We start from the raw sequence: 15,851 nt of genomic DNA, 5'->3' as shown, positions 1-15,851 counted from the left end.
ACTGCCTCAAAGGACAACCAGATGCTTACAGATAGATTAAAAGTGGGAGGTGGGAGAAGGGAAGATGCTTGGAAGAAAGTTTTCCATAGTCAGCACTTATCTTGCCTTATTTTCAAAATAACCAAAAGTCACTTAGGTGCCTAAAGTATAATCTGTTGTCAAAGACGCTCAGTAGCTCCTCTGTGATTTTTGTGGCTACGCATTCATGAACCGAGTGCCCAAAAAGTTTTATTGAAAACCCAGTGACTTTGATTCAGTAGATGAAATGAAAAGTGAGCTGCCCCTAATAGTAAGTGCTGAAGTCTTCTGAAAAATCACTCCACTGTTTTTTTCTTCTAGTTAGTGCCTTTCCAGAAATCCAAGAGCTCACAGCTGCAAATAGACAGACTCAGATTTGAGTGTCAGTTTACAAGCTTTGCCAGGGATCAATGTTTTAAAATCCTTGCATAACTTAGCAGATCTCAGCATTTCTATACCCAAGATAAAAACTTCGTTCAGCGTCCCCCAGCTATCAATATTTGCACAAAGTTCAGAACAGTTTCTGGGTTTATTTCACAGGGGAAATATCTTTCAATACACATGCAGTATTTACTGGTCAACTGTACTGGTATGTTCTCACAATTTTGTTTGCATTCCCATGACTACAGTCAAGTAGCACTTGCAGTATTAAAACAAAAAAGGTTGAATCATGACTAATCTCATTTATTCACAAAACATAAATGCAGTCACATGCTTTTTAAAGGATTCATTCTCAAAATTGCTCTGAAGATTGTGCGGAATGTTTGGAGCATTCAGGTATTGCACACAGGTGGAGAGGCTTTCCTCTCAGAAAAATGTACAGGCATAACAACGGTACATAAATATTTTGGCCTGGAAACACCAGAACTTTTCACTCCTTCTAAGCAATGGTTTTCCTTTAGAATTGAAAAAGTTTTACCAGAAATCACAGCTCTCTTTCCATCTCCAAGGCTCTTGTCTTCAATTAATGCTAAAATACTGACCTGCCTTCTGACCTCTCTTCATGAATATTACCAATTTAAACATAGCAAGCCTCAGACTGAGCTCAAATCCTCCCAACCAAGCCCTGACCTGCAACTTGGTCTTTAAAATGATGAAAACCATTTCTTTCTCCATCAACCAAGCCTGCTACCAGAATGCAGTCAAAGGTGATGATCAATCACACTCATCTCATCTGAATTTTGCGCTATTTATTTTGTCATTTTATCTAAGTCTAAATTGAATTCCCCACCAGGAGGTACTTATTTTCTATGTTGATGACTGCAGCCTCCCTTCTCTGGGCTCTGTAAATGCAGATGCATTCAGAACAATGCCACTGAGGCCACCTCTCTGAAATAATGAGTGACACCCACCTCTGTTGCTTTTCTCTCTTCCCCCACCAACTTCATCCTCCTGCACCAGATTCTTGCAGAGCCTCCTCTTCCTACCATTGCTGTGGAACTAGAGAATGGATGACATAACCCATAGCCACAGAGTTCACTTCTCCGATAGTGCTGTCAAGTCTTTGCACACATCAAGGTGTTTTTCTCAGAAATACTTCATGCCTTCTCATGTTTTTCAAGTCCAGCAGCCTCTCCCTCATCTTCTCTACTAAGCAGAAAACACCTGAAAACACACATTCCCCAAGATGTCTGGAAACACTTGACAAAGGGGCTGGGCAGCTGTGTGCTCATGCACTACCTTATACACCAAAACACAGCTCTTTCACTGAAGGATATTACTGGGCTCATTCCTTTCTCTCACTTCTCTAGTACCACCTTACAAGGTCCAACAGTAACACTGGGCTCGCAGAAAGTTCAAGAGCTGATACAGTGGGCCCAGTCCCAGCCTCCCTGGTCCTGCTATAGCAGTACCCTGGGTCAGGAGCAGTGCCTCTGTGAGGGAAAGTCTGGAGACCTTGCTTTCACAGCCTCAGCTTCCCTGCATTAGGTTTCTCTGCCCAGGGTGGAAGTATTTTCAGTGCATGGACAATGCCCTAGGAAGTTCTGGCAGATATGTTGAGGCTGTCTGCACGCCCAGTTGGCAAAGCAGTTCAGTGAAATCACTCGGAGAAAAGCTGTAAGCTTCTGTCCATTCGTAATATTCTTTCCTCAGTTTTCCACCTCCTGTATTTATCACAGGCCAGAATCCCCTGCTGAAGGAAGATACAATCACTCTGGACTTGACAGAAACCAGACAGAATCAATTTGTTCAAGACCACTTGAAGTGAGGAGGGAATATTTTCTTACATAAGAAAATATTAATTTTCATTGTAAGAAAAATACATTTGTTACATAATTTTAGTAACAAAGAAACCATAGCAATGTGGACCTCCCCAAACTGTTGTAATGGAGCCCAGATTGCACCTGGGCAATGGAAAACATGAAGTATGTTTGACTGTCGTTTTTTGGTGTGTGGGGTTTTTTTGTTGTTTGTTTTGTTTTGTTTATTTTGTGGGTTTTTGTGGGTTTTGGTTTGGTCTGGTGGTTTTTTGTTCTTGTTTTGTCAGTATTACCACTGTGCAGCTGAGGAGGCCAAACCTGCTCACAGTTTTTCCAATAACTACTTTCTTCTCCAACCGTAGTTCCAGAGTTCCCACATAAGCTATGACAGAAAATAGCAAAGAAACACTTTCTCATACACTTTTTTTCTAAATTCTCAACCTGGTGACAAGTGACCGATAAGACAATGCTTCCAGACCCAAGACAGAAGGGATATGTGATAGGCTTTGAAAGCCAAAAGCAAACTAAACTAAGAGAAGCTATGATCAGAAAAAAACTAGCACTAAACAAAAACTTCAAGATCCACAAATGACTTCATGACTAGTGTGCAGATCTTAAAACTGATGACTGGCTACAAGCCTCTCTCTTTCATGTGGAGGGAAGACCATGAGCAGATGCAAACTACTGACAGAGAAGAACACAGCAGAGAAGATCCCAATTCCTGACATAATTCAATTTAAGAATGTATGACTACAAAACTGTACTAGTGAATAGGAGAGATCATGGTCCCACAAAAGTCAGAAGGCCTTTATATCATCCGTAGGAAGTACTGTTAATCAACATGTATGGCCCAGTCATTAATTCAAGCTCTAATATGCTTGAAGAGACAGAAAAGAAGCCCATTTCATGAAATGTAAAACTGTTCTCATGCTACAATTTACATTAACAAATGCTTCTGCACTTGCTCTTGTAAAATATCAGGTCTTACCCTCAGAGTCCCCCAAAACAGAAAATATCCTTTAGTAAAAGTTTAGATAAAATTTGTAAATGTAACATCGCCAATGTGACATTGATTGTGAGTCAGGTGCACAGTGATAATGTATTTCATTTTCCTATTAGATACCATACCTGCAAACACTACATGGATTAGCTACATATGTTAATTACCCTGCTACATACACTCATTTGGAAGCAGCAGGATTTTAATTAAATAAGATAGAAGAATAATCGGTTCTTGCCCACACAGAAGCCTTTTGAGTGGTAATGTTAGGTATGGATGAACGAGGTACTCTTCCACACAGACAAAAACTTACTGGCACTTTTGAGAACTGAGGCAAGCACTTGCCAGGAAAATGGACTTTTTCTGGTTCAAACACTGACACATCTTCAGGTAGTAGGGACATGAGCCCTTCAGAGTCTTAGCAAAGCCTTATGAGTTAGGCATGATCTGAACTCTGCCTTGGTGAATCTCAATCTACACTTGCCACCTTTCAGATTTTCAGATAAAACTCTCACCATGGCAGACATGATCAGACCACAGCACCACAAGTGGGAATTAAATTTACATGGATATATGCTTATGTGGGTCCTCCAGACTGTTGTGCTGGTTCCCTCCGCTACAGAAAGAAGACTATCTTCCCCAAAATCTCTGCCTAGGTTACTCAAAAAATGCCACTTGTGGTTCAGAGCTTCATTTTCTGCTCCCTCAGCACTGGTACACGTACCTATCCCAAGGCACATGTAGTCTCTCGTGCACTTTGCAGAGCTGGCTCCAGCTTCCTGAGACTGTTCAAGCTCCTCTAGTGCAGCAACCCGGCTCCACTGGAGATGTAAAACTGTCCACAGAGCAGGAAAAAGAAAGCTATCCTACAAGAATGGGACAGAATGCTTCAGGAGTCTGAGGTATACAGTCAGAAAATGAGTTTGTCCTTTATGCTTTCTCGACAGAGCTTTACTGTCACAAATCCTCCCACATGTCACTGACCTTCTGTTTTCTATGTCAACCACAAAAAACAAACAAAAAACCCCCAAACGCTTCAAACAGCACAGCTGTCATGGGTAAGTTTGCCAGAGGTTTTAATGTTCCAACAGGCAGCTAGTTTTAGCAGGATATGCTCACAATGCTTGTATAGTGTAGCAGCAAGCGGCACTATAAAAGCTCAGTGAGATAAAGAAATAAGGGCAGAATCAGAGTTTCTCTCTAGCTTGGCAGAACAAGGGAAGCTTCCCTGGCTGTACCTGAAACTCATTTAAACAAACTGTTGAGAAGAAGCTGGGTGAGCTGTATCTCCAAGACACATAGAGAAGAAAATGACACATTGGCCAGTGCTAGTTTGTAAAGATAATTAGCCCAAAGGGATACCTGCTGCTGCTGAATCACACAAATTCTCCCTGAGGGTTGACGATTAAAGTCTAGAGCAGCATCATGTTGGCCATGATGCACTCAGTAAAATTATCACAGGTATGTGTAGAAAGTTTTATCGTTTCGGCCTCACTGCTTATTTGGCTGTTTAGAAGGAAAAAAATCCCAACAACAACAAAAAAAAAGAGCACAACTTAGGCAGCTGACTGCCTTTCATATTCTTCTTTTAAAATAATTTCCCACAAACAATAAACAATACAAAGAAATATATAAACTAACCAATAATTCCAGTTACACACTGCTGTTGCAAAAAAGCTAAGTACATCTATCTGTATGTACCGCTAGGCTTTCTGACTAACTAGGTGACGTAACAGGAGCTCTCTAGGAAAAGCATTGTGTGCTCATATGTATTTGTACAGCACCAGGAATCTTGATCTTGACTGGGGCATCTGGCTGATAGAAATAAGTAAGTATGGTGAGCGGGGCAGCATGCTCAGCTGCGACCCTACTTTTGAGCTGACTGACAGTCCTGCCTCTGTGGACACCTACCAAGAACAAGAGTATCACTAGGACGAATCTCTGTGCTTAATACCGGGGAGGCGTAAGTAAAAGAGCATGTGCTGCTAAGCAAACGAAAAGTCCTCTCTGATCATCCCTGAGTAAATAGCTACAAGTTTAAACAAAATACCCCACACCAAAGTTTGCCATCTGTCCAACTCAGCAAAATGATTTCTGGGGAAAAGAAGGTGCAGAAAACGTGTTTTGTAACACGTCCTCAAATTAAGAAGAACAAAAAAAAAGGCAACAGCTGGCCGAGAGACTTTCGGGGTTTCGGGGCCGGTGGGAGGGAGAGTGGCAGACCGGCCCGCGGTGGCACGGCCGAGGGGCTCCCGCCAGCGCCGCCGCCTCCGCCGCTCGGAGCGGCGGCCGCCGCGGGGCGCACACCCCGCTGGGCCGGGCGGCGAGGATGCGCCCGATGCGTGCGGCCCCGCGGGTGCGGGAGGAGCGCGGTGACTCCGCGCAGGGTGGCCATCGCACCTGCCTACGGGCTTACCTGTGGAGGACCGCCGTGCCTCACCCTCCTCCGGCGAAGCGGGCTTCTTGCCAGGCCCTTTGCCTTTCCTCCCCTTCCTGCCGTTGCCGTCTTTTTTCTTTTCGACCGTCCCGGCTGCGGCTTGCACCGCGCTCCCCGCCGTCACCATCCCCGCGGCTGTCCCCTCGGCCGCCGCTGCCGCTGTCGGATCCCCAAGCACCCGAGGCTCCAGCATCGCTCTTGCCCGCCGCCGCCTGGGACTTGGAGCAGCGAGTTCTTTAGAAGTTTTTGGCAACTCCTCTCCGGGCCCTTTTTTTTTCTTTTCGTTTCCTTCACCCCCTCCCTCCTCCTCCACTTCCCCCCCCCCCCCCCCGCTTTCTTTCCTAACGATAATAACAAATTCCAGCCCACATACACACCCCCTCGGCACACGCCTTACTAATGCCCGCCCCGGGCACCGCACGCTTGCTCTCGGGAGGAGCCTTCACGGCCCCAGAGCGTGCGGCGTCCCCGGCCCCGGCCCCAGCCCCGGGGAGGGTACAGGCACCGCGGGCCTGGCGAGGCGGGGCGGGGCGAGGCAGAGCAGGACGGGGAGGGTGTTGTAGCCTGGTGTCGCCCCGCCGATCGGCAAAGCCCACGGCTTGACGCGAACTGGGGTGGCTCCGGCGCTGACGACCACGCAGCGGCGGACCGGCGAGAGGCCTCTCCCGGGGGTCGCGGGTGGCCCCAGCGCGGGTCGGGGGTGAGAGAAAGAGAGAGGCGGCCGCGGTGACTCTTCTAGGTGCTTGCGTGTTCCCACTTACGCACCTGCTTAAGCTGCTGCTTCCTGCACGGTTACTGGCGGTGCCGGTCCCCGCGGCGGTGCCGGATGCTCAAGGGAAGGAGAATTTACAAGGGTAGCGGGCATTCCCGCACCTAGTTCTGTGCAAGGGGATTCTGCCCGCGGCGAGTTGACACAGTCCGTTTTCTCATTGTGGGTCCGTTCATAGTACAGTTTGTAGATGAAACAGTACCAGATACAGCCACACCCTAGACAGCTTTAAACTAACTGGTAGTAGTGTAAATACCCCAATCTGAACTCCACTGTCATCCGGAAACCTTCAAGAATCTCTGTATATCGTTGCTCAGCTAACCTGAGCCGTATTCCCTGCTGGTGCAGATAACCATTATCTGTAGGAGACGCACAAACACCATTAAATAGGAAAGTCAATACTCAGAAGTTACAGAAAAGATCTGCGCAAACTACTTAAAATCTAACAGTGGAAGATTTTACCTCCTGTATGCTTGGAAAGGTCACACAACGTGGAACACTAGATATGACCAGTGCCTAGAACGAGGATTGCTACTTTGCAGTTCTTAGAGATTCCTCCTTTTCTTGAGGAGACTATTCTCCATGCTCCTTAGGTTGCAGAAACATTTACAAAGATCACCATGCACTAAAGATACTATAAAATTGTCACTGTTGTTTGATAGAAAGCATTCAAAAAAAACCTTCCTGAGTCAGGCTCCAGAAGACAAAACAAACCAACATAAACTGAGTTCTTTATCTTCTGCAGCTGAAAGTTTTAGAGTTCAGTTTTAGGGTTCAGTGTTTTTGAAATACTGTCCTGGAGCAAGAAGCTTTTGAAGAAATCAGTGGTTAACCAGTGATACTGGGTTTTCAACATTTGGACTTAGAAACAAACAGAAAAAACCCCAATGCTCGTGTAAGTTCTGTCTCTACGGTAAAATAAGAGGAGTGAACAACATCGACTGCAAAACAATAAAGCAAAATAACGGACTTCCTAAATGGCCTGACAATAAAGCATCAGTGAACAAATCAAACCATGGGGAAAAACATCAAGACACAGGTACAATTCTTGAAACAAAAAGTTACAGAAGATGCCTGCTGCACTTACATTTGAGCAACATTTTGGTTTTCTTGATACAAGGCGTTGTGACATCCTTTTTAAAATGTGCTGAACAGAAAATAAAGAAATAAGCCTCAGGCAGGGCGAGGAGAGAAAGCAAATCTCACGAATTAACAGCTGGCGATGGCGAGATACTACTGGCAGCAATACCACGGTTTTTCCTTAAGGGGTCACTACTCAGCAAGGAGGGAGCCTCTTCCAGCAAAATGTGAGGGACTGCGTTGGGTAGCAAAGAGTACTTTTAAATAACCTCAATATGACCTGGTTTTCTGTACTCTGCAAAATCTAAATGCTCAAGGTAAACATTACCTTCACACCGTGTTTATCAGTATTAGACCATAACTCGAAGGCACTGTGAGCAGGATACAGGACAGACCCCCACCAAAGACTCTTTCTCTTTGAGGATGTGGTATTGTAGGAAGACCCCAGGAGCCCAACGATGCATTCAAAATGAAAGCCTAAAAATGAAGTGCCGAATTACTGACTCCCTGGCACCTTCTCTGTCAGAAATGGGAAATTCTTTGGGAGAACATACCAGAAGTCTGCCCTAGAAATAAGCCTGTTATTCCCAGAAGGAAGACTGTAATTCATTTTAGATAATGTGTCATGGATATGCAGAAGAAGGATGTGATTTAATCCAAATACACCACTGAAAAAGAAGCAGGTATCACTTACAGCATATAAGACTGTTTCTCCTCCTGTGCTCTCATCAGCTGTGAGGTACTTAGATGGAGTTGGTAGCAGCTGATTTAACACCATGTTAAAACAGCTGTTTTGTGCCCCCCAGTTGCATCAGTGTGGTAGAGAGTGGGCTTGTCAGAGACCAGTCAGCAAATGCACAACATACAACACTATTTTGAGCTGCTAGAGAACAGTACAATCTACTGATCTCAAAGCACTTTATCGGTGCCCACATCCAAAGACCACTTTGGACTTCTTGAAATAGGGGGATGCAACCATTTACATCACTTCAGTGGAGTGGGAACCAAAGCTCAGACATGTTGGACAACCTCATAAAAACTCCACAGTTATATGGGAACAGAAGTCAAACTCTCTTCTGCATCAGTTCATCATAAGACAGGTAGAGGAGAGCAGCCTGCCTGTCACCGACACATAGGTAGAGACTGTGTATGGAACTTCTACTTATCCATCTCCTTACTCTCTCTTTGTCAAGCTCTGCCTGTGCCCAAGCTCCTCTTTCTGTTGGTAGTCTGGCTACTCTGGACCTCTGCACTTCGTGCCATTATTTACATCACATGAAGTGAATGAAGAATGCTGCTAAGTCTAACGTTCCACTCTCACAAACACCTCTGCAAAATAAAATGCAGGACAAAGAATACAGACCAGTAAACAAAACTAAATAAAAAGTGTTTCAGAGTAACAAACAGTTGAATAGAACTTCAACAATCTGATTTCCTCTTACTTCTATGTTAATTTTTACAAATACATTAGTCAAACAAAAGGGGCTTAGTTACAACCACTGTGAGACTCTAATGCCTTTCTAAGAGAGTATAGTGTTTTAAGACCTCTTTTGTTTCTGCCAGCTTGTTTCGTTTTCAGAAAATGTACTCATTTAACAAAATTGGTTCCTGAATTAATAAAGTTCACGGTTTAACCATATTCTCAGTCTTCTCTTAAACTGAGGACTTCCAATTTGTCTTTCTCTCCATTTGGTGTTCCTTTAAAACACAGGAAGGCAAGTGGGAAGACAATCTGCATAAACATCAAAACTGTTTATTGCCATTCCATTGGTGGCAAGAAAAGAGCAAGAAACATCAGCATAAACAGAATTAAATGACAAAGATGTATCCTAAACCTAAGTGTGAATAAAGCACATTCTTATCTTAAATCGGACTACAAATTTTGCCAGCAGCTAAGCACTACGTCTTAGACCTTTACTTAGCTGAGTCAGAACAACAGTAGCTTTTGTTCTACTGACATTTTGAAGATGCAAATCTTGATTACACAAAAGTATCCTAACAGTGGTTTAAAGGTCAAGCTGACAGACCACCCTCCTTGGCAACAGCAGAAATCCTGACAGGTGATGATGTCCTAGTAACATTTTTTTTTCAGGAAATGGCACAATTCAGAGTTGTTTGTATATGTGTCTGTATGTATGTTGCTATAAACAAGACATGATTGCCTCTAATTGACCAACCATTTTTATGGACTCCATTTGTGAAAGTTCTGGAAACACTCACAATGAGAGAAAAGGATACTTTAACATTTACTGTTTCAGAACTTTTTAGACCACCTAGTCACAACTGCTAGCCTCATTAATAAGCAAGACATTGATGCTATTTGGTGTGAAATGAAAGAAAAAAAAAAGTGTAGTCAGTGGGCATAAGCTTTATCTTCCTAAAAACATATCAGGCCAATGTTTCTACAGGATACTACACTCCTGAAAAACATCACTGGTTATAAACAAGGATATGGCCTCTGAAAATAAACTAAGTGAAAGGTTGTGGAAGGTGAAAATCTATTTGGAGGAATAATTTTTACAGCCTCTGTTTGAATCCAGACTCCTTCAGTGCCAGCAATACTGACACAAAATACTGACACAATGTTGATACAGAACTGGGAGGTGCTGTTGACACTCTGGAGGGCAAAGAGGCCCTGCAGAGGATCTGGACAAATTGGAGAACTGTGAAATCACCAACCACATGAAGTTCAATAAGGACAAGTTCTGGATTTCGCACCTGGGATATGATCACCCAGGCTGGGGCACGAGATGCTGGAAAGCAGCTCCATGGGGGGGGGGGATGTGGGGTTCTGGTTGCTGGCAAGTTGAACATGAGACAACAGTGTTCCCTGTCAGCCAGGAAGGCCACCCGTGTCTTGGGGTGCAGCATTGCCAGCCGGGCGAGGGAGGTGATTGTCCCGCTCTGCTCTGCACTGGTGCGGCCTCACCTGGAGCACTGTGTGCAGTTCTGGGCAGCACAGGATAAAAAGGATATAAAGGTATTGGAGAGTGTCCAGAAGAGGGATACAAAGTTGTTGAAGGGTTTAGAACAGATGCCGTATAAGGAGTGGCTAAAGTCACTTGATTTGTTCAGCCTGGAGAAGAGGAGACTGAGGGGAGACCTCATGGCAGCTGCAGCTTCCTCACAAGGGGAGGAGGAGGGGCTGGTGCTGAGCTCTTCTCTCTGGTGACCAATGACAGAGCCCAAGGGAATGTCAGGAAGATGTGCCAGGGAAGGTTTAGGCTGGGCATTAGAGAAAGGTTCATCACCAGAGGGTGGTGGAGCACTGGAACAGGCTCCCCAGGAAGGCAGTTACAGCCCCAAGGTCATCAGGATTCAAGAAGTGACTGGACAACACGCCCGACACATGGTGTGAACTGTGGAGTTTTCCTATGCAGGGACAAGGGTTGTATTCAGTGATCCTTGTGGGTCCTTTCCAACTCAGTACATTCTGTGATTCTGTGAGGTCTCACTTTATCAGTGTGACTCCAGTAGATCAGTTTTCAGTCCACACATTGTGTTCTCATGGAAATAAACCCAAATTGATTTTTTAAGTGCATATTGAAACTTCATTCAATTTCTGGGTGGATATTCTAATTCAAGACTAAAAAAATTTGTAAGCAAGCTTGGACTAATTCACTTGATAAGGTAATGAAGTCTAATCACATTAAAAGCACCTTTGATTAAAAATAACAGAACAGAGATTCAATATGGTTTAACAAATTCACATTAAATGAATAGCTTTTTTGGATCCAGACTGATTTTCCTCACTGTGGCCAAGATTTTAGTGGCCAAGCATGACAATTCCCATCATTGTGGTGCACTCACAAGGGAGCTATAGGCCTTCCAAATTAGACTGGCACACTCGGGGTGTACATCCTGTGCCCCATCACAGCCAGCACACATTCTTCACTTCTGTGGTGACCCATCTGAGAAGAGATGTTGGTCCTGACTCCTTCCAAGCATGCACTCACATGGTCAGCAGTCTCAAAGTGCACTCTGCCCCATGGGTTTGGTAAAGCTATCTCTGTCTCTGAGCCATCAAACTGCATTATTATGTCTCTATCTTGTATGGACTTCTCCACCATAAGAGTGGTAGAATTGTGGCCTTTCTGCTTCCCTGTGACCCCCTTACTCTGCAACAATAAGCTGGCCTGTCGTTCAGTAAGCCAACTGACAGAGAGCACTGGGCTGCATCCCTGCCTTATTGCCGGAGCAAAAATGATACTTCTGATGGTGTGGAATTATCCAAAGTGTGTTATTGTCTCATGCTCCTGACTAAATCACTTGGCTAGTCTGATGGGTCCCCAAGGCCTCCACTTCATGCTGCCTTTGCTCCACAAGCTCTGTGAAGAAAACAGCTTCCCTTTGGAGTCACCAGTACAGCACAAGCACTCTGAAGTGTGTTTTGCCTGCACTGCTACCCAAGATTATTACTGGCCTTCTTCATGAGATTATCTCAATGGTATGCAATCTCCAAGATATATCATCTTCAAGACAACACTGTGGCTGTGTGCCAAAGCTACTAGCCTCTTTCTTTACAGAAGAGAAAAAGGAGATAGAATTGAGATGAGATTTAGACCCAGCAGCTCTCAGATTTGTGGCTCCAAACCATCCTGAGTGAAGCACACAGCCTCCATATTCAGCCTGAGGAGTGTTCAGTGCTTGCCAGTGAGATTAACAACTACCATGCCCAGCAAGCAAGAAACTATCCAAGTGTTAACAAGAAAGCAAAATATTTCATTGAAACTTAGAGGGTTTTCAACTCCATGCTGCAGGGAGCAGCCCCAAAGTGAAACAAAAACACCAGAGAAAAAGGAGATGCTATTTGAGAACTATTCCAACAAGGACAGACTGCCAGCCTTCTGCCTGTGCTAACAGCCCAGTGTTGTAAAATGTCTTCTCCCCAAGAGGGGGAAATATGAGCTCAGCTCCTTCTTCTGTCTGAACAGATGCACATGCACATCCCTCTTCTCTCAGGAGTTAACCAGGCTCATAGGCACTGTCGTCAAAATTTCAGGACTGGTGAAATACTTAGGAGAGCAGGAACTAGAATTCTTTCACATAAGCACTCTGATCACTGCTTTCTTACTGCTTTCTTTGTCTCTGGCCTGGTATGTGGTGGGACAACTCTGACTGGACCAACTGAGGGTATTCTCTCTTATCTGAGCATACCAACAGATTCAGCTCCATAGACCAGACATGCACATGAACATTTTTGTATGGATTTCACTGAAATGGCCTGCTGTTAAATGCAGAAAATGTTTGGATCCATTTTGTCATTAATATACGAAATGAAGGATATGACTTCCTCCATGTCCACACACACACACACAGGCACGCACAGACACACACACACGTTCACAGCTAATTCAGAACTGCTGTGATTCAACCAGAACCCATGAAAATCAGTTAGATGAGCAGCAGTAAACAAAAATTTATTGCATGTGAGGAGAGGAGTCTCTGTGTGGGCATTGTCTTCTCTATAACTCCTCTTATTTAAATCCTGAGCAAAAATTAATAAACACAGTGTTAGAGAAAGGATGCACAGTCACTCTACTTTTGTTTTAAGGTCTTCCATCCAGGAAGATAATTAAGATGTGTCTGAACCATGTGCCTGAACCAGTGGCATGATTCCCTGCTGTGCCTTATCTGTGTAAGAAATATGTATATATAGCTAGCAAGTCTTGACTGTTTATCCCAGGCTGTGAAAAATTGTGTGGTTAATTACAGTGTCCTTGGTTAAATCCCTGATTTAGCAGGCATCATATTAAGCACAGGAGTATTTCTATGGCAACTCCTTTGCTTAAAGTCAGGCACAGACTTAGGTGCATTTCAGAAATAAGATTTGGGAAAGATTGTTCTTTCAGAAAGTTTTCATGCCCTTTCCTTTCTAAATCAGTGGAACTTTGGGTAAAATGTGTCTGCTATGCCATTCCTCCTATAAAAGTTTCTCAGCTGCAACCTTCACTGAGAATTTTCTATGAGTAATACTTTCTTCTCACTGAGTTGTTTCAGAAAGTTGCATGCACTTCCCATCACGTCCAACCAGAAGATAATTTTAGGTGGCTTGACTCAAAAAGAGAAATATGGTGTGCAGGGGTATCATTTCATGCTGTGAAATAAAGATTGAAGTGAAAGGTTAAATAGGAAACTAGTCAAGTGGTAAATTAAAGCCCAAGGAAATCCAGTTATTTCAAACCTTAAAAAATAATGTTTTGAAAGTGCATTAAACACAGTGCACTGGTGGGTGGGTTGGAGGTGGGGTGTTACCTGCAGACAGGCCAGAGCAAAAACTGCAAATCTGTTTATTTTGAGCCCTGCCAGCCACTGTGGGACAGGAGGGGGTGGTGGTAGAAATGCACCCCAAGTATACCTGGACACTCTGTAGTTATCCTAAGAGGAGGGTACCTGGCTGACAAGACAAGAGCTGGGAGCATAAATCTGGAAAATTGCTCTCTGCATGCCCAGTTCTTGTAATCTCCTCTAGAAGCTTGCTCCTGGCCATTGTCAGAAAATGCATATTAAGCTGGATGGAACTTTTGTTTGACCCAGTATGACCAGTTACGTGTTCTTTTGCTTTGCATGCAATTTAACAAGTGCCTGAGGTTTCAGGTCAGCATGAGGCCTCATCATATTTCTAAAAGTAAGTGGTGACTTCAGTGATCTGCAAGTTAGCACTGTTTCAGAGCTGTTTATAGGAACTTGTTCCTTCTTCCCAGACTAATTGCTTTCAATTTTTTCCACACCCATAGAGACATGGTGTGAAGTCCTGTTACCCTATCCTTCTGCCACAGTTACAGGGACAGGATCCCCATGGTCCTCATTTTGGGGCATCAGAAATTACCAAGCTATACACCTAGTAAAAGATTTCCAAGAGGAAGTTAAAACTGCATTTAAAAATAATTTCTTTTTTCATGACTTTTAAAAATAGAGAGTGAAAGTATTATGTGTTGCTTAGTGGTGGTGGGAAAACTGAATTCAGCATAAAATATCAGACAAAGGGCTAAATATAACTTTGTTTGGCAAAAGCTCTGGTAAGGAAGGTAGTGAATGTAGTGTGAAAGTTGAAGAAAATTCCAGAGGTCAGATCTCTGAGGGTGGAAAATTAGCAAGAATCCTTCGAAGTCCATGGAAATAGTGATTTGCATGCCTGAAAATTTGGCCCTAATACATTGTGACTATTGCCAGATAAGCACTAGCTTAAAACACATAGATAGCAAATAGCTTTGTTTTTTGCTGAGTAATTCCTCCCTTTTTAAAGGAAGTCTGAAGAGGGAATCAAGCTGGAGACCCTCAGCCCTATAAGGGCTCTGATGTGTGTGACTTCCTCTGTGGACAAAACATTTTTGCAGAATACTCTTTAGACAGAACTCTCTCCAGGTCACACACACACACACACATACAAAAACACACATGCACAAAATACAGCTCAGGAGATGTTGTGGCGTCACACAGATCCCAGTAAACACAGTACTTCATCACATTTGAAGACATCAATCCATATATACCACTGCAAAACTCCTACAAACTGTGCCCTGACTGCCAAGTTTCAGTGCTTAAAAAGACAAATAACTGGGATCTGGGTGCTTCCTTTTGGGGCAAAGTTTTTTAAAAACCTTCATTAATCCTATCCCTGTGAAAACAATGCAGAACTCAGTTGTCAGGGAATAAAATGTGTGGTGCCTGAATTCTTTCAAGTGGTTTTAATTGACTCATAAAACATTCAAAATTGAGCCAACACAGGAATGCTATTACCCTCAATGTACTGAATTCAGTTATATGGCCTGCTAGTAAAGCACTGAAAGTTGTATGATCACCTAATTGAGCAGAGAAATAGTGTTTAAATGGCAATTCCTCCTTCATGTTTATTCATGAGTTAAAATTGACAATGAATGTGCTATTCTGTGAACTCAGATCTTTGTTCATGATTAGCCCACAGAAAGTCTGCAGATATGTCAGTTATAAGGGAAAATATGAAAGAACTATTTGATAATTAGATTGCTCTGTGTAGCTCTGTGCTGGGCCAGTATGCAAACCCATTTAGTCCTATAGTTTGCTCCTGAACTATTCACCATAGCTGCTGCAGAGAACTTTGTGATCTAGAGCCACCATCTCAGCTATGTGACTAGTCACCTAAATCACAAAGTTCATGTTCTGATGTGGGAAGGTAACATTTATAACTAAAACCAGGGTCTGAACCTAATAATGGGACTGACAGTGGCCACTGTTTATGGTGCATACCGACCACCACTCTCTCTCAAAGTATATTAACTATTCCTTCTTTTGCCAGGGTTCATTTTGCGTCAGATAAGTGAAGGTCAGCCTCCTATTAGCATTCCTTGTGTCTGTCACTTTCATTGA

General features: G+C 43.6%; 1 protein-coding gene across 13 annotated transcripts in view; it reads right to left on the bottom strand.

Annotated features, from left to right (window-relative positions):
• The window catches only part of NRG1 (neuregulin 1), a 473,787-nt gene that overhangs the window by 168,084 nt on the left and 289,852 nt on the right, over positions 1 to 15,851 (bottom strand). For 7 of the 13 annotated variants that reach the window (XM_071801973.1, XM_071801971.1, XM_071801974.1 and 4 more), the window contains exon 1: positions 5,636 to 5,928. The exons of the other annotated variants lie outside the window; for them this stretch is intronic. In XM_071801973.1, coding sequence (XP_071658074.1) covers positions 5,636 to 5,849 — 214 coding nt within the window. In that variant the 5' untranslated portion in view covers positions 5,850 to 5,928. Of the gene's footprint in view, positions 1 to 5,635; positions 5,929 to 15,851 lie in introns of those variants that run through there. 13 annotated transcript variants of the gene reach the window in all.

The sequence above is a fragment of the Patagioenas fasciata genome, chromosome Z (assembly GCF_037038585.1).
Source record: "Patagioenas fasciata isolate bPatFas1 chromosome Z, bPatFas1.hap1, whole genome shotgun sequence".
Taxonomy (NCBI): Eukaryota; Metazoa; Chordata; class Aves; order Columbiformes; family Columbidae; genus Patagioenas; species Patagioenas fasciata.
This window is presented reverse-complemented; position numbering and strand designations above follow the sequence as displayed.